Source organism: Coregonus lavaretus (assembly GCF_964263955.1).
Source record: "Coregonus lavaretus genome assembly, chromosome: 22".
NCBI lineage: Eukaryota > Metazoa > Chordata > Actinopteri > Salmoniformes > Salmonidae > Coregonus > Coregonus lavaretus.
The window spans coordinates 3,925,241-3,951,431 of NC_140009.1; the positions used below are offsets into that span (position 1 = coordinate 3,925,241).

At 51.6% G+C, this 26,191-nt stretch overlaps 1 protein-coding gene across 1 annotated transcript in view; it reads left to right on the forward strand.

The window, feature by feature from the left end:
• lama5 (laminin, alpha 5) overlaps nt 1–26,191 on the forward strand; it is a gene marked incomplete at its 5' end in the record, with an annotated part of 129,042 nt that overhangs the window by 61,099 nt on the left and 41,752 nt on the right. Inside the window, 14 exons of the mRNA XM_084186664.1 lie at nt 635–775; nt 6,574–6,716; nt 6,936–7,046; nt 7,469–7,580; nt 11,592–11,756; nt 12,848–13,044; nt 13,207–13,323; nt 14,582–14,736; nt 14,906–15,047; nt 15,925–16,030; nt 16,468–16,581; nt 20,033–20,218; nt 21,075–21,217; nt 24,096–24,275. Of these exons, the coding sequence (XP_084042790.1) occupies nt 635–775; nt 6,574–6,716; nt 6,936–7,046; nt 7,469–7,580; nt 11,592–11,756; nt 12,848–13,044; nt 13,207–13,323; nt 14,582–14,736; nt 14,906–15,047; nt 15,925–16,030; nt 16,468–16,581; nt 20,033–20,218; nt 21,075–21,217; nt 24,096–24,275 (2,012 nt within the window). The remainder of the gene's footprint in view (nt 1–634; nt 776–6,573; nt 6,717–6,935; nt 7,047–7,468; nt 7,581–11,591; nt 11,757–12,847; nt 13,045–13,206; nt 13,324–14,581; nt 14,737–14,905; nt 15,048–15,924; nt 16,031–16,467; nt 16,582–20,032; nt 20,219–21,074; nt 21,218–24,095; nt 24,276–26,191) is intronic.

Below are 26,191 nucleotides of genomic sequence, written 5' to 3' on the forward strand. Positions count from 1 at the left end.
CCCTTTTGCCCTCAGAACAGCCTCAATTGGTCTGGACCTGGACTCTACAAGTTGTCGAAAGCGTTCCACAGGAATGCTGGCCCTCGTTGACTCCAATGCTTCCCATAGTAATGTCAACTTGGCTGGAAACTGTTGGAAACTGCCGAACGTGAAAAACCCAGCACCGCTGCAGTTCTTTACACACTCAAACCGTTGCGCCTGGCACCTACTACCATACCCCGCTCAAAGGCACTTTGTCTTGCCCATTCACCCTCTGAACGGCACACATACACAATCCATGTCTCAATTGTGTCAAGGCTTAAATATCCTTCTTTAACCTGTCTCCTCCCCTTCATCTACACTGATGTGAAGTGGATTTAACAGGTGACATCAAACAAAGGGAATCATAACTTTCACCTGGATTCACCTGGTCAGTCTATGTCATGGAAAGATTTTCCTAATGTTTTGTGCATAGTATATAACCAGGCGTCCCGGTAATCGAACCCGCAATCCTGGCGTTGCAAGCGCCGTGCTCTACTAACTGAACCATACAAGAAGACAAGTTGGAAGTTCGGGTATATGCAAGATGTGGACTAGCCTTAACACTGTGTGTGTGTGTGTGTGTGTGTGTGTGTGTGTCTTCCGTTCTCTTCAGAGTGTGAGTGTAAGCATGGGCGCTGTGACCCTCGGACAGGGGAGTGTCGCTGTGGAGACGGCCTGACAGGCAAACAGTGTGACAGCTGTTCCCATAGATACAGTGTTCCTGTACAACACGGACATGATATGACCTGTGAACGTAAGTACTGGGTCTGTTATTGAATCCATATCTACTGTAAGGTGTATTGGCATTTTTACTTTACTGTGATTTTATTTGAGAAGGAGAGATGGAGACGGGGAGAGATGGTCAGGGGGAGGGGGAGAGATAGACAGGGGGAGGGGAGAGATGGACAGGGGAGGGGGAGAGATAGACGGGGAGGGGGTGAGATGGACAGGGGGAGGGGGAGAGATGGTCAGGGGAGGGGGGGAGGGGGAGAGATGGACAGGGGGAGAGGGAGAGATGGACAGGGGGAGGGGGAGAGATAGACGGGGAGGGGGAGAGATGGACAGGGGAGGGGGAGAGATAGACGGGGAGGGGGAGAGATGGACAGGGGGAGAGGGAGAGATAGACGGGGAGGGGGAGAGATGGACAGGGGGAGGGGAGTGATGGACGGGGAGGGGGAGAGATAGACGGGGAGGGGGAGAGATGGACAGGGGGAGGGGGAGAGATGGTCAGGGGGAGGGGGAGAGATAGACGGGGGAGGGGGAGAGATGGACAGGGGAGGGGGAGAGATGGACGGGGAGGGGGAGAGATAGACGGGGAGGGGGTGAGATGGACAGGGGGAGGGGGAGAGATGGTCAGGGAGGGGGAGAGATGGACAGGGGAGGGGGAGAGATGGACAGGGGGAGGGGGAGAGATGGACAGGGGAGGGGGAGAGATGGACAGGGGAGGGGGAGAGATGGACAGGGGAGGGGGAGAGATGGACAGGGGGAGGGGGAGAGATAGACAGGGAGGGGGTGAGATGGACAGGGGGAGGGGGAGAGATGGTCAGGGGAGGGGGGGAGGGGGAGAGATGGACAGGGGGAGGGGGAGAGATGGACAGGGGGAGGGGGAGAGATAGACGGGGAGGGGGAGAGATGGACAGGGGGAGGGGAGAGATGGACAGGGGGAGGGGGAGAGATGGACAGGGGGAGGGGGAGAGATAGACGGGGAGGGGGAGAGATGGACAGGGGGAGGGGAGAGATGGTCAGGGGGAGGGGGAGAGATGGACGGGGGGAGGGGGGGAGGGGGAGAGATGGACAGGGGGAGGGGGAGAGATAGACGGGGAGGGGGAGAGATGGACAGGGGGAGGGGAGAGATGGTCAGGGGGAGGGGGAGGGATGGACAGGGGGAGGGGGAGAGATGGACAGGGGGAGGGGGAGAGATGGACGGGGAGGGGGAGAGATGGACAGGGGAGGGGGAGAGATGGACAGGGGGAGAGGGAGAGATGGACAGGGGGAGGGGGAGAGATAGACGGGGAGGGGGAGAGATGGACAGGGGAGGGGGAGAGATGGACAGGGAGGGGGAGAGATGGACGGGGAGGGGGAGAGATAGACGGGGAGGGGGAGAGATGGACGGGGGAGGGGGAGAGATGGACAGGGGGAGGGGGAGAGATGGATGGGGAGGGGGAGAGATGGATGGGGAAGGGGAGAGATGGACAGGGGGAGGGGGAGAGATGGATGGGGAGGGGGAGAGATGGACAGGGGGAGGGGGAGAGATGGACAGGGGGAGGGGGAGAGATGGATGGGGAGGGGGAGAGATGGTCAGGGGGAGGGGGAGAGATAGACGGGGAGGGGGAGAGATGGACAGGGGAGGGGGAGAGATGGACAGGGGGAGAGGGAGAGATGGACAGGGGGAGGGGGAGAGATAGACGGGGAGGGGGAGAGATGGACAGGGGAGGGGGAGAGATAGACGGGGAGGGGGAGAGATGGACAGGGGGAGAGGGAGAGATAGACGGGGAGGGGGAGAGATGGACAGGGGGAGGGGAGTGATGGACGGGGAGGGGGAGAGATAGAAGGGGAGGGGGAGAGATGGACAGGGGGAGGGGGAGAGATGGTCAGGGGGAGGGGGAGAGATAGACGGGGGGAGGGGGAGAGATGGACAGGGGAGGGGGAGAGATGGACGGGGAGGGGGAGAGATAGACGGGGAGGGGGTGAGATGGACAGGGGGAGGGGGAGAGATGGTCAGGGGGAGGGGGAGAGATAGACGGGGAGGGGGAGAGATGGACAGGGGGAGGGGGAGAGATGGACAGGGGAGGGGGAGAGATGGACAGGGGGAGGGGGAGAGATGGACGGGGGGAGGGGAGAGATGGACAGGGGGAGGGGGAGAGATGGTCAGGGGGAGGGGGAGAGATAGACAGGGAGGGGGAGAGATGGACAGGGCGAGGGGGAGAGATGGATGGGGAGAGATGGACAGGGGGAGGGGAGAGATAGACGGGGAGGGGGAGAGATGGACAGGGGGAGGGGGAGAGATGGACGGGGGGAGGGGGGGAGGGGGAGAGATGGACAGGGGGAGGGGGAGAGATGGACAGGGGGAGGGGGAGTGATAGACGGGGAGGGGGAGAGATGGACAGGGGGAGGGGAGAGATGGACAGGGGGAGGGGGAGAGATGGTCAGGGGGAGGGGGAGAGATGGACAGGGGGAGGGGGAGAGATGGACGGGGGAGGGGGAGAGATGGACAGGGGAGGGGGAGAGATGGACGGGGAGGGGGAGAGATGGACAGGGGGAGGGGGAGAGATAGACGAGGAGGGGGAGAGATGGACAGGGGAGGGGGAGAGATGGACAGGGGGAGAGGGAGAGATGGACAGGGGGAGGGGGAGAGATAGACGGGGAGGGGGAGAGATGGACAGGGGAGGGGGAGAGATAGACGGGGAGGGGGAGAGATGGACAGGGGGAGAGGGAGAGATAGACGGGGAGGGGGAGAGATGGACAGGGGGAGGGGAGTGATGGACGGGGAGGGGGAGAGATAGAAGGGGAGGGGGAGAGATGGACAGGGGGAGGGGGAGAGATGGTCAGGGGGAGGGGGAGAGATAGACGGGGGGAGGGGGAGAGATGGACAGGGGAGGGGGAGAGATGGACGGGGAGGGGGAGAGATAGACGGGGAGGGGGTGAGATGGACAGGGGGAGGGGGAGAGATGGTCAGGGGGAGGGGGAGAGATAGACGGGGAGGGGGAGAGATGGACAGGGGGAGGGGGAGAGATGGACAGGGGAGGGGGAGAGATGGACAGGGGGAGGGGGAGAGATGGACGGGGGGAGGGGAGAGATGGACAGGGGGAGGGGGAGAGATGGTCAGGGGGAGGGGGAGAGATAGACAGGGAGGGGGAGAGATGGACAGGGCGAGGGGGAGAGATGGATGGGGAGAGATGGACAGGGGGAGGGGAGAGATAGACGGGGAGGGGGAGAGATGGACAGGGGGAGGGGGAGAGATGGACGGGGGGAGGGGGGGAGGGGGAGAGATGGACAGGGGGAGGGGGAGAGATGGACAGGGGGAGGGGGAGTGATAGACGGGGAGGGGGAGAGATGGACAGGGGGAGGGGAGAGATGGACAGGGGGAGGGGGAGAGATGGTCAGGGGGAGGGGGAGAGATGGACAGGGGGAGGGGGAGAGATGGACGGGGGAGGGGGAGAGATGGACAGGGGAGGGGGAGAGATGGACGGGGAGGGGGAGAGATGGACAGGGGGAGGGGGAGAGATAGACGAGGAGGGGGAGAGATGGACGGGGGAGGGGGAGAGATGGACGGGGGAGGGGGAGAGATGGACGGGGGAGGGGGAGAGATGGATGGGGAGGGGGAGAGATAGACGGGGAGGGGGAGAGATGGACGGGGGAGGGGGAGAGATGGACAGGGGGAGGGGGAGAGATGGATGGGGAGGGGGAGAGATGGATGGGGAGGGGGAGAGATGGACAGGGGGAGGGGGAGAGATGGATGGGGGAGGGGGAGAGATAGACGGGGAGGGGGAGAGATGGACAGGGGGAGGGGGAGAGATGGACAGGGGAGGGGGAGAGATGGACAGGGGGAGGGGGAGAGATGGATGGGGAGGGGGAGAGATGGACGGGGAGGGGGAGAGATGGACGGGGAGGGGGAGAGATAGACGGGGAGGGGGAGAGATGGACAGGGGGAGGGGGAGAGATGGTCAGGGGGAGGGGGAGAGATAGACGGGGAGGCGGAGAGATGGATGGGGAGGGGGAGAGATGGACAGGGGGAGGGGAGAGATGGACAGGGGAGGGGAGAGATGGACGGGGAGGGGGAGAGATGGACGGGGGAGGGGGAGAGATGGACAGGGGGAGGGGGGGAGGGGGAGAGATAGACAGGGGGAGGGGAGAGATGGACAGGGGGAGGGGGGGAGGGGGAGAGATAGACAGGGGGAGGGGAGAGATAGACGGGGAGGGGGAGAGATGGACGGGGGAGGGAGAGAGATAGACGGGGAGAGATGGACAGGGGGAGGGGGAGAGATGGATGGGGAGGGGGAGAGATGGATGGGGAGGGGGAGAGATGGACAGGGGGAGGGGGAGAGATGGATGGGGGAGGGGGAGAGATAGACGGGGAGAGATGGACAGGGGGAGGGGGAGAGATGGATGGGGAGGGGGAGAGATGGACAGGGGGAGGGGGAGAGATAGATGGGGGAGGGGGAGAGATAGACGGGGAGGGGGAGAGATGGACAGGGGGAGGGGGAGAGATGGACAGGGGGAGGGGGAGAGATGGACAGGGGGAGGGGGAGAGATGGACAGGGGAGGGGGAGAGATAGATGGGGGAGGGGGAGAGATAGACGGGGAGGGGGAGAGATAGAGGGGGAGGGGGAGAGATAGACGGGGGAGGGGGAGAGATGGATGGGGAGGGGGAGAGATGGATGGGGAGGTTAGAGATGGACAGGGGGAGGGGGTGAGATGGATGGGGAGGGGGAGAGATGGACAGGGGGAGGGGGAGAGATGGACAGGGGGAGGGGAGAGATGGACAGGGGAGGGGGAGAGATGGACATGGGGAGGGGGAGAGATGGACAGGGGGAGGGGAGAGATGGACAGGGGGAGGGGGAGAGATAGACAGGGGGAGGGGGAGAGATAGACGGGGAGGGGGAGAGATGGGGAGGGGGAGGGGAGAGATGGACAGGGGGAGGGGGAGAGATAGACGGGGAGGGGAGAGATGGACAGGGGGAGGGGGAGAGATAGACGGGGAGGGGGAGAGATGGACAGGGGGAGGGGAGAGATGGACAGGGGGAGGGGAGAGATGGACAGGGGGAGAGAAGAGATGGACAGGGGGAGGGGGAGAGATGGACAGGGGGAGTGGAGAGATGGACAGGGGGAGGGGGAGAGATGGACAGGGGGAGGGGGGGAGGGGGAGAGATAGACGGGGAGGGGAGAGATGGACAGGGGGAGGGGAGAGATGGACAGGGGGAGGGGAGAGATGGACAGGGGGAGGGGAGAGATGGACGGGGGGAGGGGAGAGATGGACAGGGGGAGGGGGAGAGATAGACGGGGAGGGGGAGAGATGGACAGGGGGAGGGGGAGAGATGGACAGGGGGAGGGGGGGAGAGGGAGAGATAGACGGGGAGGGGAGAGATGGACAGGGGGAGTGGAGAGATGGACAGGGGGAGGGGAGAGATGGACAGGGGGAGGGGGGGAGGGGGAGAGATGGACAGGGGGAGTGGAGAGATGGTCAGGGGGAGGGGGAGAGATAGACGGGGAGGGGAGAGATGGACAGGGGGAGGGGAGAGATGGACAGGGGGAGGGGGGAGGGGGAGAGATAGACGGGGAGGGGAGAGATGGACAGGGGGAGTGGAGAGATGGACAGGGGGAGGGGAGAGATGGACAGGGGGAGGGGGAGAGATAGACGGGGAGGGGGAGAGATGGACACAGGGAGGGGAGAGATGGACGGGGGAGGGGAGAGATGGACGGGGGGGGAGGATGGGAAAGGAGACGAGAGGAAAGGGAGAGGAGGGAGGTAGAAGGAGAGAAGGAGAGTGTCAGACTGTAGCCTGGTTCTGGTCCAATATTATGATGTAGGTGACTAAATGTGTTTCCTTTCAGCTTGTGACAGCTGTGTGATCGTCTTGTTGGAGGATCTGGACAAAATGAACAACAGCTTTGGCTCCATTGCTCACCAGCTGACCAACCTGAACGCTTCCTCTATCGCTTGGGCCCAGCTACACAACGCCATAGACAATATCGCTGTGAGCACACACACACACACACACACACACACACACACACACACACACACACACACACACACACACACACACACACACACACACACACACACATACACACACACACACACACACACACACACACACACACACACAAATACTCAATAAATGCACATACATCATATGTTTGTCTAAAAACACTAATTCAATCTGTTGACTGAGATTGACTCTGTTTCCCAGAATGCCACAGAGAACTACAACAGTACTCTGGATGAGAGCAGGAACAGAGTGGACATGTTGGAGGGAGAGATCATGACCATCAACTCAGACATCAATGACCTGGAGGAGAAGGTGATGATGATCTGTGATGACCCTCTCTGTCCACACTTCTCTCTCATTATTTAATCAGTTATTCAGCTCAATGACCCTCTCTGTCCACACTTCTCTCTCATTATTTAATCAGTTATTCAGCTCAATGACCCTCTCTGTCCACACTTCTCTCTCAATATTTAATCAGTAATTCAGCTCAATGACCCTCTCTGTCCACACTTCTCTCTCATTATACATTTATTCTTCTCAGTTTCCTTTTTAAAATGTATTTTTTCACATAAATGTTTATTATTTAAATTCATAACAGTTTCAAGTGTTCAAATACATACATATGTGTCTATATTTTTATCCCCACTACTCCAACGTCAGCTTATTGTAATTAATGCAGTTTGATGGTAAGGATGAAGGACAGCTGTACTGATGTAATGTTGTCCTCCCACCAGGTGGTGGCGACTGCAGACAAAGCAGACAGTCTGGGGAATAGCAGCAGTAACACCCATCAGAGAGCCCAGAACCTGCTCTCACACATCAACAACATCATAGGAGAGGTGGAAGGTAGCAGCCTCTGGGAAATCTTTATGGGGGACACTAAATCTGAGTTGATGTTGTCAGTGAAAATTATTCATTAAGAGTTCATCCCTCATTTTGTTGGATTAAAGTACATCCATAAAACATAAAACTCTCATTCTATTAGAGATACACTACATTACCAAAAGGATGTGGACACCTGCTCGTCGAACATCTCATTCCAAAATCATGGGCATTAATATGGAGTTGGTCCCCCTTTGGTCCTCTGTAGCTCAGCTGGTAGAGCACGGTGCTTGTAACGCCAAGGTAGTGGGTTCGATCCCCGGGACCACCCATACACAAAAATGTATGCACGCATGACTGTAAGTCGCTTTGGATAAAAGCGTCTGCTAAATGGCATATTATTATTATTATTATTATTATTATTATAACAGCCTCCACTCTTCTGGGAAGGCTTTCCACTAGATGTTGGCGCATTGCTGCGGGGACTTGCTTCCATTCAGCCACGAGCATTAGTGAGGTCGGGCACTGATGTTGGGCGATTAGGCCTGGCTCGCCGTCGGCATTTCAATTAATCCCAAAGGTGTTCGATGGAGTTGAGGTCAGGGCTCTATGCAGGCCAGTCAAGTTCTTCCACACCGACCTCGACAAACCATTTCTTGGACCTCGCTTTGTGCACGGGGACATTGTCATGGGCCTTCCCCAAACTGTTGCCACAAAGTTGGAAGTACAGAATCGTCTAGAATGTCATTGTATGCTGCAGCTTTAAGATTTCCGTTCACTGGAACTAAGGGGCTTAGCCCAAACCATGAAAAACAGCCCCAGACCATTATTCCTCCTCCACCAAACTTTACAGTTGGCACTATGCATTCGGGCAGGTAGCGTTCTCCTGGCATCCGCCAAACCCAGATTCGTCCGTCGGACTGCCAGATGGTGAAGTGTGATTCATCACTCCAAAGTCCAATGTCAGCGAACGTTACACCACTCCAGCTGACGCTTGGCATTGCACATGGTGATCTTAGCCTTGTGTGCGGCTGCTCGGCCATGGAAACCCATTTCATGAAGCTCCCGACGAACAGTTATTGTGCTGATGTTGCTTCCAGAGGCAGTTTGGAACTCGGTAGTGAGTGTTGCAACCGAGGACAGACGATTTTTACGCGCTTCAGCATTTGACGGTCCCGTTCTGTGAGCTTGTGTGGCCTGCCACTTCCCTGCTGAGCCGGTGTTGCTCCTAGACGTTTCCACTTCACAATAACAGCACTTACAGTTGACCGGGGGCAGCTCTAGCAGGGCAGAAAATTGACGAACTGACTTGCCACTGAGCTCTTCAGTAAGGCCATTCTACAGCCAATGTTTGTCTATGGAGATCGCATGGCTGTGTGCTCGATTTTATACACCTGTCAGCAACGGGTGTGGCTGAAATAGCCGAATCCACTAATTGGAATGGGTGTCCACATACTTTTGTACAGTGCCTTCGGAAAGTATTCAGACCCCTTAACTTTTTCCACATTTTGTTACGTTACAACCTTATTCTAAAATGTATTAAATAAAACATGTTCCTCAGCAATCTACACAAAATACCCCATAATGACAAAGCGAAAACAGGTTTTTTAGAAATGTTTGCAAATATAAAAAATTAAAAACATAAGTATTCAAACCCTTTGCTATGAGACTCAAAATTTAGCTCAGGTGCATCCTGTTTCCATTGATCATCCTTGAGATGTTTCTACAAATTGATTGGAGTCCACCTGTGGTAAATTCAATTGATTGGACATGATTTGGAAAAGCACACACATTTACATTTACATTTACGTCATTTAGCAGACGCTCTTATCCAGAGCGACTTACAAATTGGTGCATTCAACTTATGATAGCCAGTGGGACAACCACTTTTTTTTTTGTGGGGGAGGGGTGGGGTAGAAGGATTACTTTTATACTATTCTAGGTATTCCTTAAAGAGGTAGGGTTTCAAGTGTCTCCGGAAGGTGGTCAGTGACTCCGCTGTCCTGGCGTCGTGGGGGAGCTTGTTCCACCATTGGGGTGCCAGAGCAGCGAATAGCTTTGACTGGGCTGAGCGGGAACTGTGCTTCCGTAGAGGTAGGGGAGCTAGCAGGCCAGAAGTGGGTGAACGTAGTGCCCTCGTTTGGGTGTAGGGTCTGATCAGAGCCTGAAGGTAAGGAGGTGCCGTTCCCCTCACAGCTCCGTAGGCAAGCACCATGGTCTTGTAGTAGATGCGAGCCTCAACTGGAAGCCAGTGGAGTGTGCAGAGGAGCGAGGTGACATGAGAGAACTTGGGAAGGTTGAACACCAGACGGGCTGCAGCGTTCTGGATAAGTTGTAGGGGTTTAATGGCACAGGCAGGGAGCCCAGCCAACAGCGAGTTGCAGTAATCCAGACGGGAGATGACAGTGCCTGGATTAGGACCTGTGCCGCTTTCTGTGTAAACACCTGTCTATATAAGGTCCCACAGTTGACATAGCAAAAACCAAGCCATGAGGTCAAAGGAATTGTGCGTAGAGCTCCGAGACAGGATTGTGTCGTGGCACAGATCTGGGGAAGGGTACCAAAAAATGTCTGCAGCATTGAAGGTCCCCAAGAACACAGTGGCCTCCATCATTCTTAAATGGAAGAAGTTTGGAACCACAAATAATCTTCCTAGAGCTGGCCGCCCGGCCAAACTGAGCAATCGTGGGAGGAGAAGGGCCTTGGTCAGGGAGGTGACCAAGAACCCAATGGTCACTCTGACAGAGCTCTAGAGTTCCTCTGTGGAGATGAGAGAACCTTCCAGAAGGACAACCATCTCTGCAGCACTCCACCAATCAGACCTTTATGGTAGAGTGGCCAGACGGAATCCACTCCTCAGTAAATGACACATGACAGACCGCTTGAAGTTTGCCAAAAGGCACCTAAAGACTCTCAGACCATGAGAAACAAGATTCTCTGGTCTGATGAAACCAAGATTGAACTCTTTGGCCTGAATGCCAAGCATCACGTCTGGAGGAAACCTGGCACCATCCCTACGGTGAAGCATGGTGGTGGCAGCATCATGCTGTGGGGATGTTTTTCAGCGGCAGGGACTGGGAGACTTGTCAGGATCGAGGCAAAGATGAACGGAGCAAAGTACAGAGAGATCCTTGATGAAAACCTTCTCCAGAGCGCTCAGGACCTCAGACTGGGGCGAAGGTTCACCTTCCAACAGGACAACGACCCTAAGCACACAGCCAAGACAACAACGGAGTGGCTTCGGGACAAGACTCTGAATGTCCTTGAGTGGCCCAGCCAGAGCCCAGACTTGAACCCGATCGAACATCTCTGGAGAGACCTGAAAATAGCTGTGCAGCAACGCTCCCCATCCAACCTGACAGAGCTTGAGAGGATCTGCAGAGACGAATGGGACAAACTCCCCAAATACAGGTGTGCCAAGCTTGTAGCGTCATACCCAAGAAGACTTGAGGCTGTAATCGCTGCCAAAGGTGCTTCAACAAAGTACTGAGTAAAGGGTCTGAATACTTATGTAAATGTCATATTTTGTTTGTTATATTTGATAAATTAGCAAACATTTCTACAAACCTGTTTGTGCTTTGTCATTATGGGGTATTGTGTGTAGATAGATGAGATTAAAAAAAACGATGTAATCCATTTTAGAATAAGGCTGTAACGTAACAAAATGTGGGAAACGTCAAGGGGTCTGAATACTTTCCGAAAGCACTGTATGCCGTCATGTAGCCTCCTGTTCCAAAAACCCAGACAATATAGTTAGGTATAAAGCCTAATATTCTCAGCCTAAAACCCAAAACAAGAGGAAAGCATCACTCATCCACCCCCTCCTCCCTATCATCCAATGAAACAGAGGTTTGGCTTAAAACTAGAGTCTTTCATTTAAACAATTACAAAACAGCCACAACGTAACAAAATTTGGGAAAAGTCAAGGGGTCTGAATACTTTCCTAAGGCACTGTATATATAGTGTATAAAGTACATTTAGTTGGGGTTTTTACAGTGCATATAACAAGTGTTTTCTCTCTCTCTGCCTATCCAGACTTCATGCTGCAGAATAACCGTACGGGTCTGAATGAGACGGAGGTGGAGGAGGACCTGTCTGAGAAGATGAAGCAGGTGGAGGTCATGCTGAGAGAGATGAGATTTAAGAGCTGTGTCAGACAGAAGAAGATAGCAGACAGAGAGCTGTCCGAGGCTGAGAAATGTGAGTAGCACCTGGAGCCAGAGAGAGAGAGAGAGGGTGAAGGAGAGGGAGGGAGAGAGAGGGAGGGAGGGAGGGGGATGGAGAGAGGGAGGGAGGGAGGGAGGGGGATGGAGAGAGAGAGGGAGGGAGGGGGATGGAGAGAGAGAGGGCGAAGGAGAGGGAGAAGGGGAGGGAGGGAGGGAGGGAGGGAGGGAGGGAGGGGGATGAGAGAGAGAGAGGGAGAGGGAGGGAGGGAGGGAGGGAGGGGGATGGAGAGAGAGAGAGGGAGAGGGAGGGAGGGAGGGGGATGGAGAGAGAGAGGGAGGGAGGGGGATGGAGAGAGAGAGGGCGAAGGAGAGGGAGAAGGGGAGGGAGGGAGGGAGGGAGGGAGGGAGGGAGGGAGGGAGGGAGGGAGGGAGGGAGGGAGGGAGGGAGAGAGAGAGAGAGAGGGAGGGAGGGAGGGAGGGAGGGAGGGAGGGAGGGAGGGAGGGAGGGATGGGGAGGGAGGGAGAGAGAGAGACAGGGTTCGGTGGAGAGAGAGAGAGAGGGAGGGATATGGAGAGAGAGAGGGAGGGATGGAGAGATAAGGTTCAAGAGTTGGTCTGAAGAAGACAGCAGAGAGCTGTCCGAGGCTGAGAAACGTGAGTTCAACTACAGAAATAACATTACTGGAGTGGAAGTCCCCATTCAAGTCAAACTTCCTCTGATGGGCAGCTGGTCATATTGACTGTACCTACCCAGATCCTAGGTTGAAGTTAACCTAGGTTAGGACAACCTAATAATTCCATGAGGAAGCTTTTTGAAAAATAAACAGCTTCGTGGGACTAGCGCCATTGCCAACTAGCATCGCTGGTCCCTTTGTTCAGAAATAATTTATGCAAAAAGTTGTGGGATATTAGAATCCTGTTTGTATCCTTGGTTATCGTCAACCTAGCCCATAACCAGGAAGTACTATTTCACTGAGCCACACCTGGAGGAGCTGTGGTCCATGTGTACGTCTGACACGTCTTACTGTACTGCGTTGTATTACTGTACTGCGTTGCATTACTGTACTGCGTTGTATTCACAACCTTCTGGTCATTATACTTAAGGTGTGTTTCTTTTCTCCCTAGTGCTGGAGAAGGTGAAAGACCAGCTGGTGAGTCGTGTGGAGGAGAACGAGGGCTTGGTGAAGGACGTCAGGGAGCGTCTGGGGAAGTTCCATGACCAACTGATGGACCTGAGGGACGCTCTGAACCAGGCGGTTAACAACACCGCCCTCGCCTCCGATACTAACGCTGTTAATGAGAAGAGGATGGAGGAGGGCCAGGTAACACACACACACACACACACACACACACACACACACACACACACACATAGGAAAGCAGTATGAGAGTTTATCCACAATCAGACACAGACATCCTTTTTTACATATTCAACTCTTTTTGACCTGCATTGTTTGAACTCATCATAGTGTTTCTGTCCTCAGCAAAAGGTGGATGAGTTGAATGGGAAGCACAAGGTGGTGGAGGATCTCCTGCAGATGGCAGAGGATGATGTAGCGACCGTCAACGACATGCTGTCTATGCTGCACGACTCCAAGGAGGTGAGCCTCATCCCTTACAGAGTTTTAAAAATATATATACAGTAGTCCCCTCACATATCACCCTCATCAAGACCGTATTAGTCTAAACACTAGGGCCGTGGAAAAAGTGATTAAAACACAGTTAAAGACAGAAAATCCCTAATGTCAGAAACTATCTAAACATTTTACATTACATTTACATTTTAGTCATTTAGCAGACGCTCTTATCCAGAGCGACTTACAGTTAGTGAGTTCATACATTATTTTTTTTTATTTTTTTTCATAAACAAAGTGAGGCAGTCCCTGAAAATCTCCAAGCAGATCTCAAGCAGTCTGATTAGAACTCAAACATTCCCATTGTACAATAAAACCAAAAAATCTAAAAAGACTCCAGCCACCCAAGACATAGACTGTTCTCTCTGCTACCGCACGGCAAGCGGTACTGATGCAGCAAATCTGGAACCAACAGGACCCTGAACAGCTTCTATCCCCAAATAGTTAGTTAAATAGTTAGTTAAATAGTTAACCAATAGCTACCCAGACTATCTGCATTGACCCCTTTTTACACTAACTCTCTTGACTCATCACGTACGCTGCTGTTACGGTTTATTATCTATCCTGTTGCCTAGTCACTTTACCCCTAGTTATATGTACATATCTACCTCAATTACCTCGTAACCCTGTACATAGACTCAGTACTGGTACCCCTGCACATAGACTCAGTACTGGTACCCCTGTACATAGACTCAGTACTGGTACCCCTGTACATAGACTCAGTACTGGTACCCCTGTACATAGACTCAGTACTGGTACCCCTGTACATAGACTCAGTACTGGTACCCCTGTATATAGACTCAGTACTGGTACCCCTGTACATAGACTCAGTACTGGTGCCCCTGTACATAGACTCAGTACTGGTGCCCCTGTACATAGACTCAGTACTGGTACCCCTGTACATAGACTCAGTACTGGTACCCCTGTACATAGACTCAGTACTGGTACCCCTGTACATAGACTCAGTACTGGTACCCCTGTACATAGACTCAGTACTGGTACCCCTGTACATAGACTCAGTACTGGTACCCCTGTACATAGACTCAGTACTGGTACCTCCTGTACATAGACTCAGGACTGGTACCCCTGTACATAGACTCAGTACTGGAACCCCTGTACACCGAGTATACCAAACATTAGGAACACTTTCCTAATATTGAGTTTTATTCATTAGATTTTTTTAAATCTAGAATCTCCTGTCTCCTTTAAACCCCTTTCTCTCTAGGAGTATGAGCGTTTGGCTGCTCAGTTGGATGGTGCCAGGATGCCCCTGGCAGAAAAGGTGCAGACGTTTGCCCCCTCCCTCAGTAAGATACCGCTGGTGGAGGCAGCAGAGAAACATGCTGAACTACTCAGTGAGCTGGCCATGAACCTCTCCAGGTGAGGAGTTGATGGGTTGATGGATGGATATTGACTGATTGATTGATTGATTGATTGATTGATTGATTGATTGATTGGTTGCTTTTTTTGGTTGATGGATGGATGGTTGGTTGGTTGGTTGATTGATTGATTTGACGTCGACTTCATGTTTTCTCCTCTGTGGTTGCAGTGTGATCTCCAACACCAACAAGGATGGTTTCATCCAGCGAGCGGTGAACGCGTCCCGGGCGTACACCAACATCATCGCCGGAGTCAGAGACGCTGAGATTGCTGCCAACCAAGCCAACAAAGCTGCCATGGATGCACTGGAGGTACGGGAAACACACACACACATACACGTATTTCCTACATTGTGAGGACCATGACAGAGCACACACACATACACGTATTTCCTACATTGTGAGGACCATGACAGAGCACACACACATACACGTATTTCCTACATTGTGAGGACCATGACAGAGCACACACACATACATTTGTTGTTGTTTTATTCTTACTTTTTTTGTTTAAAATAAATGCACTGTTGGTTAAGGGCTGTAAGTAAGCATTTCACTGTAATGTCTGCACCTGTTGTATTCGGCGCATGTGACCAATAAAATTTGATTTGATTTGATTTGATTTGATACATGTATTTCCTACATTGTGAGGACCATGACAGAGCACACACACATACACGTATTTCCTACATTGTGAGGACCATGACAGAGCACACACACATACACGTATTTCCTACATTGTGAGGACCATGACAGAGCACACACACATACACATATTTCCTACATTGTGAGGACCATGACAGAGCACACACACATACACGTATTTCCTACATTGTGAGGACCATGACAGAGCACACCCACATACACGTATTTCCTACATTGTGAGGACCATGACAGAGCACACACACATACACGTATTTCCTACATTGTGAGGACCATGACAGAGTACACACACACATACACATATTTCCTACATTGTGAGGACCATGACAGAGCACACACACATACACGTATTTCCTACATTGTGAGGACCATGACAGAGCACACACACAAAAGACACTCTGAGACTCACAGAAACAGCATTACACACTATATGCAATGCATATGTGTGGCACCTAAACAATGCCATAATGGGCCTGTAAGAAGCTAACATACAGTATGTTTGTTGTGTTGTTGTTGATTTGTGCAGAATGTGAAGGGTCAGGACCTGGGTCAGGTAGCTGACGGTCTGAGGAAGCACAGTTCTGAACTGGTGGAGGAAGCTGATACACTGCAACAGGAGCTGGGTAATAATGGTACTAATGGTAATCATGGTTATAATGGTAATCATGGCAATAATGGTAATCATGGTAATCATGGTAATCATGGTAATCATGGTAATCATGGTAATCATGGCAATCATGGTAATCACGGTAATCACAGTAATCATGGTAATCATGGTAATCATGGTAATCATGGTAATCATGGTAATCATGGTAATAATGGCACAACTATTGTTTCCTCCCACCTCAGATGAATAGGGTTAGAACATTCTGGAAACTTTCCCCAAATTGAAATCAGGAGGGATTAAACAGGGAGGAAACTAGGACTTCTGGTAAAAACTGGGAATTAAGGTTACAACCCTAGTGGTAAATGCTTGTCGCTTGATGTTTTATTTTTTTGTGCTGATTTTCTTTAACAGCAAGAAAACGTTATTTTATTTCATAACTTATTGTTGCCTCTCTCCTGTTAGATCTGAAGCCCCAGCTCCGGGATGCCAGGACTCGTCTGGATGAGGCCAAGCATAAACAGAAGACTCTACTGAAAGACCTTGAGATGGTGCAGAGTAACCTCAACTTCAGCAGAGGTAAGGTCAGACAGACACACACACGCACGCACGCACGCACGCACGCACGACACACACACACACACACACACACACACACACACACACACACACACATACACACGTACACACACACACACACACGTACACACACACACACACACACGTACACACACACACACACACACACGTACACACACGCACGCACACACACACACACACACACACACACACACACACACACACACACACACGTACACACACACACACACACACACACACGTACACACACACACACACGTACACACACACACACACACACACGTACACACACACGCACGCACGCACACACACACACACACACACACACACACACACACACACACACACACACACACACACACACACGTACACACACACACACACACACACACACACGTACACACACACACACACACGTACACACACACACACACACACACGTACACACACACACACACGTACACACACACACACACACACACACGCACACACACATACACACACACACACACACACACACACACACACACACGTACACACACACACACACACGTACACGTACACACACACACACACACACACACACACACACACGTACACACACACACACACACACACACACGTACACACACACACACATACACACACACAAACACACACACACACACACACGTACACACACACACACACACACACGTACACACACACACACATACACACACACACACACACATACACACACACACACACACACACACACACACGTACACACACACACACACGTACACACACACATACACACACACACACACACACACGCACGCACGCACACACACACACACACACACACACACACACACGTACACACACACACACACACACGTACACACACACACACACGTACACACACACACACACACACACGTACACACACGCACGCACACACACACACACACACACACACGTACACACACGTACACACACACACACACACACACGTACACACACACACACACACACACACACGTACACACACACGTACACACACACACACACACACACGTACACACACGTACACACACACACACACACGTACACACACACACACACACGTACACACACACACACACACACGTACACACACACACACACACACGTACACACACACACACATACAAACACACACACACACACGTACACACACACACACACGTACACACACACACACACACACACACGTACAGACCATCATCGTAAATACGAACAGGTCCTCAACGTATACAAGTACAAACAAACACATGTTGCTTACACTCCACTCCAATACTGACCTACCCTGTCCCTCCTACCCTGTCCCTCCTACCCTGTCCCTCCTACCCTGTCCCTCCTACCCTGTCCCTCCTACCCTGTCCCTCCAACCCTGTCCCTCCTACCCTGTCCCTCCTACCCTGTCCCTCCTACCCTGTCCCTCCTACCCTGTCCCTCCAACCCTGTCCCTCCTACCCTGTCCCTCCTACCCTGTCCCTCCTACCCTGTCCCTCCAACCCTGTCCCTCCTACCCTGTCCCTCCTACCATGTCCCTCCAACCCTGTCCCTCCTACCCTGTCCCTCCAACCCTGTCCCTCCAACCCTGTCCCTCCTACCCTGTCCCTCCTACCCTGTCCCTCCTACCCTGTCCCTCCAACCCTCTCCCTCCTACCCTGTCCCTCCTACCCTGTCCCTCCAACCCTGTCCCTCCTACCCGGTCCCTCCAACCCTGTCCCTCCAACCCTGTCCCTCCTACCCTGTCCCTCCTACCCTGTCCCTCCTACCCTGTCCCTCCAACCCTGTCCCTCCTACCCTGTCCCTCCTACCCTGTCCCTCCAACCCTGTCCCTCCTACCCTGTCCCTCCAACCCTGTCCCTCCAACCCTGTCCCTCCTACCCTGTCCCTCCTACCCTGTCCCTCCTACCCTGTCCCTCCTACCCTGTCCCTCCTACCCTGTCCCTCCAACCCTGTCCCTCCAACCCTGTCCCTCCTACCCTGTCCCTCCAACCCTGTCCCTCCTACCCTGTCCCTCCTACCCTGTCCCTCCTACCCTGTCCCTCCTACCCTGTCCCTCCAACCCTGTCCCTCCAACCCTGTCCCTCCTACCCTGTCCCTCCAACCCTGTCCCTCCTACCCTGTCCCTCCTACCCTGTCCCTCCTACCCTGTCCCTCCAACCCTGTCCCTCCAACCCTGTCCCTTCTACCCTGTCCCTCCTACCCTGTCCCTCCTACCCTGTCCCTCCAACCCTGTCCCTCCAACCCTGTCCCTCCAACCCTGTCCCTCCTACCCTGTCCCTCCTACCCTGTCCCTCCTACCCTGTCCCTCCAACCCTGTCCCTCCTACCCTGTCCCTCCTACCCTGTCCCTCCAACCCTGTCCCTCCAACCCTGTCCCTCCTACCCTGTCCCTCCTACCCTGTCCCTCCAACCCTGTCCCTCCTACCCTGTCCCTCCAACCCTGTCCCTCCTACCCTGTCCCTCCAACCCTGTCCCTCCAACCCTCTCCCTCCTACCCTGTCCCTCCTACCCTGTCCCTCCTACCCTGTCCCTCCTACCCTGTCCCTCCAACCCTGTCCCTCCAACCCTGTCCCTCCTACCCTGTCCCTCCAACCCTGTCCCTCCTACCCTGTCCCTCCTACCCTGTCCCTCCTACCCTGTCCCTCCAACCCTGTCCCTCCAACCCTGTCCCTTCTACCCTGTCCCTCCTACCCTGTCCCTCCTACCCTGTCCCTCCAACCCTGTCCCTCCAACCCTGTCCCTCCAACCCTGTCCCTCCTACCCTGTCCCTCCTACCCTGTCCCTCCTACCCTGTCCCTCCAACCCTGTCCCTCCTACCCTGTCCCTCCTACCCTGTCCCTCCAACCCTGTCCCTCCAACCCTGTCCCTCCTACCCTGTCCCTCCTACCCTGTCCCTCCAACCCTGTCCCTCATACCCTGTCCCTCCAACCCTGTCCCTCCTACCCTGTCCCTCCAACCCTGTCCCTCCTACCCTGTCCCTCCTACCCTGTCCCTCCAACCCTGTCCCTCCTACCCTGTCCCTCCAACCCTGTCCCTCCAACCCTGTCCCTCCTACCCTGTCCCTCCTACCCTGTCCCTCCTACCCTGTTCCTCCTACCCTGTCCCTCCTACCCTGTCCCTCCAACCCTGTCCCTCCTACCCTGTCCCTCCTACCCTGTCCCTCCTACCCTGTCCCTCCAACCCTGTCCCTCCTACCCTGTCCCTCCTACCCTGTCCCTCCTACCCTGTCCCTCCTACCCTGTCCCTCCTACCCTGTCCCTCCAACCCTGTCCCTCCAACCCTGTCCCTCCTACCCTGTCCCTCCTACCCTGTCCCTCCTACCCTGTCCCTCCTACCCTGTCCCTCATACCCTGTCCCTCCAACCCATATCTGTACATACTGTCCTCCAGAGGAGACCGCCGAGGTTATAGAGGGGGCGAAGGCTGCAGCGGAGCAGGCCAACAGCACAGCGGTGCAGGTAGAGGACATCCTGGCCCCTATCAAAGAGCAGCTAGACCAATGGCAGCAGCAGTATGGAGACGCTGACACCACCAATGATGACATCAACAAGGCCTTACTGGAGGCCAACAAGTCTGGTAGGTCTTCAACCACTAGTCTGGTAGGACCACTAGATACTATTAGACAGTAGGTCTGGTTGGACCACTAGATACTATTAGAGAGTAGGTCTGGTTGGACCACTAGATACTATTAGACAGTAGGTCTGGTTGGACCACTAGATACTATTAGACAGTAGGTCTGGTTGGACCACTAGATACTATTAGACAGTAGGTCTGGTTGGACCACTAGATACTATTAGACAGTAGGTCTGGTTGGACCACTAGATACCATTAGACAGTAGGTCTGGTTGGACCACTAGACAGTAGGTCTGGTTGGACCACTAGATACTATTAGACAGTAGGTCTGGTTGGACCACTAGATACCACTAGACAGTAGGTCTGGTTGGACCACTAGATACTATTAGACAGTAGGTCTGGTTGGACCACTAGATACCATTAGACAGTAGGTCTGGTTGGACCACTAGATACTATTAGACAGTAGGTCTGGTTGGACCACTAGATACCATTAGACAGTAGGTCTGGTTGGACCACTAGATACTATTAGACAGTAGGTCTGATTGGACCACTAGATACTATTAGACAGTAGGTCTGGTTGGACCACTAGATACCATTAGACAGTAGGTCTGGTAGGTCCTTGATAGTTTCACCTTATAATATAGGATTGATTTTCATAAAGTGGTGTGTAGAGATTTGTTAAGGTCTGTTTGAATTGGTAGACTAAATGGTATTGTCCTGGATTTAATATAAAGTTTACTAGGCAATTGTTCGAGGTAGAAAAGCTTTGCTTCTCTGATCATGCAAGAGACGAAACATTTGCTCAAGTCTGCTTAAATGGGTAGACTGACAGAAAATTTCTGTCTGTGTGTCCCTCCAGTGGGTATGTTGGGCGAGGCCATCCCAATACTGATGAAGAAGCTGGACAAGCTGCAGAACCACTCAGCCCAGATGCCCAACATCTCAGAGAACATCCTCAGGATCAGACAGCTCATCGCAGAGGCCCGCAAGGCCGCCAGCAAAGTACGGTGGCTCACACGGGACAAACATAACCCAGACCCTCAATATGAATACACGTGCTACCTATAAGTCGTTTCAGATAAAAGTGTTAAATGTAGTTATTGTATGAATAAAGTATGAATGTTGGTCAAAACTATGATATGAGAACATTTAACTACTATGACTACGTCAACATACATTGGTATCGATGACGAGCTCACCAGTTTATTTCCATCAACAAGGCCTTCCTGGAGGCCAACAAGTCTGGTAGGTCTTCAACCACTAGTCTGGTTGGACCACTAGATACTATTAGACAGTAGGTCTGGTTGGACCACTAGATACCATTAGACAGTAGGTCTGGTTGGACCACTAGATACTATTAGACAGTAGGTCTGGTTGGACCACTAGACAGTAGGTCTGGTTGGACCACTAGATACCATTAGACAGTAGGTCTGGTTGGACCACTAGATACCATTAGACAGTAGGTCTGGTTGGACCACTAGATACCATTAGACAGTAGGTCTGGTTGGACCACTAGATACTATTAGACAGTAGGTCTGGTTGGACCACTAGATACTATTAGACAGTAGGTCTGGTTGGACCACTAGATACTATTAGACAGTAGGTCTGGTTGGACCACTAGATACCATTAGACAGTAGGTCTGGTTGGACCACTAGATACTATTAGACAGTAGGTCTGGTTGGACCACTAGATACCATTAGACAGTAGGTCTGGTTGGACCACTAGATACTATTAGACAGTAGGTCTGGTTGGACCACTAGATACCATTAGACAGTAGGTCTGGTTGGACCACTAGATACTATTAGACAGTAGGTCTGGTTGGACCACTAGATACCATTAGACAGTAGGTCTGGTTGGACCACTAGATACTATTAGACAGTAGGTCTGGTTGGACCACTAGATACTATTAGACAGTAGGTCTGGTTGGACCACTAGATACCATTAGACAGTAGGTCTGGTTGGACCACTAGATACTATTAGACAGTAGGTCTGGTTGGACCACTAGATACCATTAGACAGTAGGTCTGGTTGGACCACTAGATACTATTAGACAGTAGGTCTGGTTGGACCACTAGATACTATTAGACAGTAGGTCTGGTTGGACCACTAGATACTATTAGACAGTAGGTCTGGTTGGACCACTAGATACTATTAGACAGTAGGTCTGGGTGGACCACTAGATACCATTAGACAGTAGGTCTGGTTGGACCACTAGATACTATTAGACAGTAGGTCTGGTTGGACCACTAGATACTATTAGACAGTAGGTCTGGTTGGACCATTAGACAGTAGGTCTGGTTGGACCACTAGATACTATTAGACAGTAGGTCTGGTTGGACCATTAGACAGTAGGTCTGGTTGGACCACTAGATACTATTAGACAGTAGGTCTGGTTGGACCATTAGACAGTAGGTCTGGTTGGACCACTAGATACTATTAGACAGTAGGTCTGGTTGGACCACTAGATACTATTAGACAGTAGGTCTGGTTGGACCACTAGATACTATTAGACAGTAGGTCTGGTTGGACCACTAGATACTATTAGACAGTAGGTCTGGTTGGACCACTAGATACTATTAGACAGTAGGTCTGGTTGGACCACTAGATACTATTAGACAGTAGGTCTGGTTGGACCACTAGATACTATTAGACAGTAGGTCTGGTTGGACCACTAGATACTATTAGACAGTAGGTCTGGTTGGACCACTAGGCAGTAGGTCTGGTTGGACCACTAGATACTATTAGACAGTAGGTCTGGTTGGACCACTAGATACTATTAGACAGTAGGTCTGGTTGGACCACTAGATACTATTAGACAGTAGGTCTGGTTGGACCACTAGACAGTAGGTCTGGTTGGACCACTAGATACTATTAGACAGTAGGTCTGGTTGGACCACTAGATACTATTAGACAGTAGGTCTGGTTGGACCACTAGATACTATTAGACAGTAGGTCTGGTTGGACCACTAGATACCATTAGACAGTAGGTCTGGTTGGACCACTAGATACTATTAGACAGTAGGTCTGGTTGGACCACTAGATACTATTAGACAGTAGGTCTGGTTGGACCACTAGATACCATTAGACAGTAGGTCTGGTTGGACCACTAGATACTATTAGACAGTAGGTCTGGTTGGACCACTAGATACCATTAGACAGTAGGTCTGGTTGGACCACTAGATACTATTAGACAGTAGGTCTGGTTGGACCACTAGATACTATTAGACAGTAGGTCTGGTTGGACCACTAGATACTATTAGACAGTAGGTCTGGTTGGACCACTAGATACCATTAGACAGTAGGTCTGGTTGGACCACTAGATACTATTAGACAGTAGGTCTGGTTGGACCACTAGATACCATTAGACAGTAGGTCTGGTTGGACCACTAGATACTATTAGACAGTAGGTCTGGTTGGACCACTAGATACTATTAGACAGTAGGTCTGGTTGGACCACTAGATACCATTAGACAGTAGGTCTGGTTGGACCACTAGATACCATTAGACAGTAGGTCTGGTTGGACCACTAGATACTATTAGACAGTAGGTCTGGTTGGACCACTAGATACTATTAGACAGTAGGTCTGGTTGGACCACTAGATACTATTAGACAGTAGGTCTGGTTGGACCACTAGATACCATTAGACAGTAGGTCTGGTTGGACCACTAGATACCATTAGACAGTAGGTCTGGTTGGACCACTAGATACTATTAGACAGTAGGTCTGGTTGGACCACTAGATACTATTAGACAGTAGGTCTGGTTGGACCACTAGATACCATTAGACAGTAGGTCTGGTTGGACCACTAGATACTATTAGACAGTAGGTCTGGTTGGACCACTAACCAGTTTATTTCCATATCTTCTTCTTCCTCTCAGGTGAGCGTACCTGTCAAGTTCAACGGGACATCGGGTGTGCAGGTGCGTACCCCCAGTAACCTGGCAGACCTGGCAGCCTACAACTCCCTCAAGTTCTACATCGCCCTGCCCGAGGCCTCACGCGCCCGCAGACAGGCCCAACCAGACAAACAGTTTGTCTTCTACCTCGGAAACAAGAACGTAAGTATTTTTATTATTATTTTTCAAACTCTGTTCATTCCGTTTTTTCATATCATAAGAAAATACAAAATAAAATAATAAATACAACATGTTATCTTCCACGCATACTGTGGGACAGAGAATAATTAATGTAAGTATTTTTTAAGCATTTATAAACATTTATAAGGCTATATAATGACGTATTCATGAAAGGCTCCCTAAGACAGTGTTTATCATTAGACAGTGTTTATCATTAGACAGTGTTCATCATTACTAGTCTAGTTTTTAATGTAGTCTTTTTCTAGAAAACTGTTTGAGAAGAATGACCATCAAATATGGAATTCTATAGTCCAGTAATACCACAGTATGAGTCATAATACCCATAAAGCCTAGCGGTCAAACAGGGAAATGCCGCAGCCCGTCTGGTGTTCAACCTTCCCAAGTTCTCTCACGTCACCCCCCTCCTCCGCACACTCCACTGGCTTCCAGTTGAAGCTCGCATCCGTTACAAGACCATGGTGCTTGCCTATTGAGCAGTGAGGGGAACGGCACCTCCGTACCTTCAGGCTCTGATCAGTCCCTACACCCAACGAGGGCATTGCGTTCATCCACCTCTGGCCTGCTGGCTCCCCTTCCTCTGCGGAAGCATAGTTCCCGCTCAGCCCAGTCAAAACTGTTCGCTGCTCTGGCACCCCAATGGTGGAACAAGCTCCCTCACGACGCCAGGACAGCGGAGTCACTCACCACCTTCCGGAGACATTTGAAACCCTACCTCTTTAAGGAATACCTGGGATAGGATAAAGTAATCCTTCTACCCCCCCCCCCCAAAAAAAAAATAAGAAAATTGTAAAGTGGTTATCCCACTGGCTATAGGGTGAATGCACCAATTTGTAAGTCGCTCTGGATAAGAGCGTCTGCTAAATGACGTAAATGTGCCCTTGAGCAAGGCACTTAACCCTAATTGCTCCTGTAAGTCGCTCTGGATAAGAGCGTCTGCTAAATGACTAAAATGTAAATGTAAATGAAATGGTTCGAATCGTCTTTTCCACCATTCATTTTTTTCTTTGGGGATTTTAGAAACACTAAATATAAGGGCTGTGTTTCGTGCAAGCTTACCCTGGCGTGACGTTTTGATAGCCGCATAAATCTCTCTAGGACAAGGTGACTTTTAGCCATATATTTGCCTGTATTTACCCCCCAAAAATGAAATGCTAATTAGCTGCTAATGTGGTTATCATAAAGAACTACAAATGCCATGATGATGTGGACTAGACTGCTGAATCGAGGCAAAGGTAAGAATCTCTGGATTAACTATCTAATGTTAGCTAAATGTAGTAATGAATAAATTAGCTACATTTCTTTAAATGGACAATTCTGTGAACTGTCTTGTGCAAGTTTTAAATTGATACAATACCTGTTAGCAAAGGTGTCAGCTAGAGATGACATAAAAGAGCTTGCAGGGATTTGTAGTTTTGCATGATGTCTATAATAATAATAATATGCCATTTAGCAGACGCTTTTATCCAAAGCGACTTACAGTCATGTGTGCATACATTTTTGTGTATGGGTGGTCCCGGGGATCGAACCCACTACCCTGGCATTACAAGCACCGTGCTCTACCAGCTGAGCTACAGAGGACCACTTTGATGCTAATTAGCATTTTTGAATCTGAAAGTAAATAGAGCTGAATATATTGATAAAAGTCACCTTGTCCGAGAGAGATTTACACGGTTATAAAATGTCACGCCAGGGTAAGCCTTCACGAAACACAGACCTTATTTTAAGTTTTTCTAAAATCCCCTATGGGAAAAATGAATGGTGGAAAAAACGATTGGAACCATTTCCCTGTTTGACCACTAGGTTTTATGGGTATTATGACACCTCCACTGTGGGGCTCTATGATAATGCGTTTCCTGTTTCCTGTCTGTAGTCCAGTA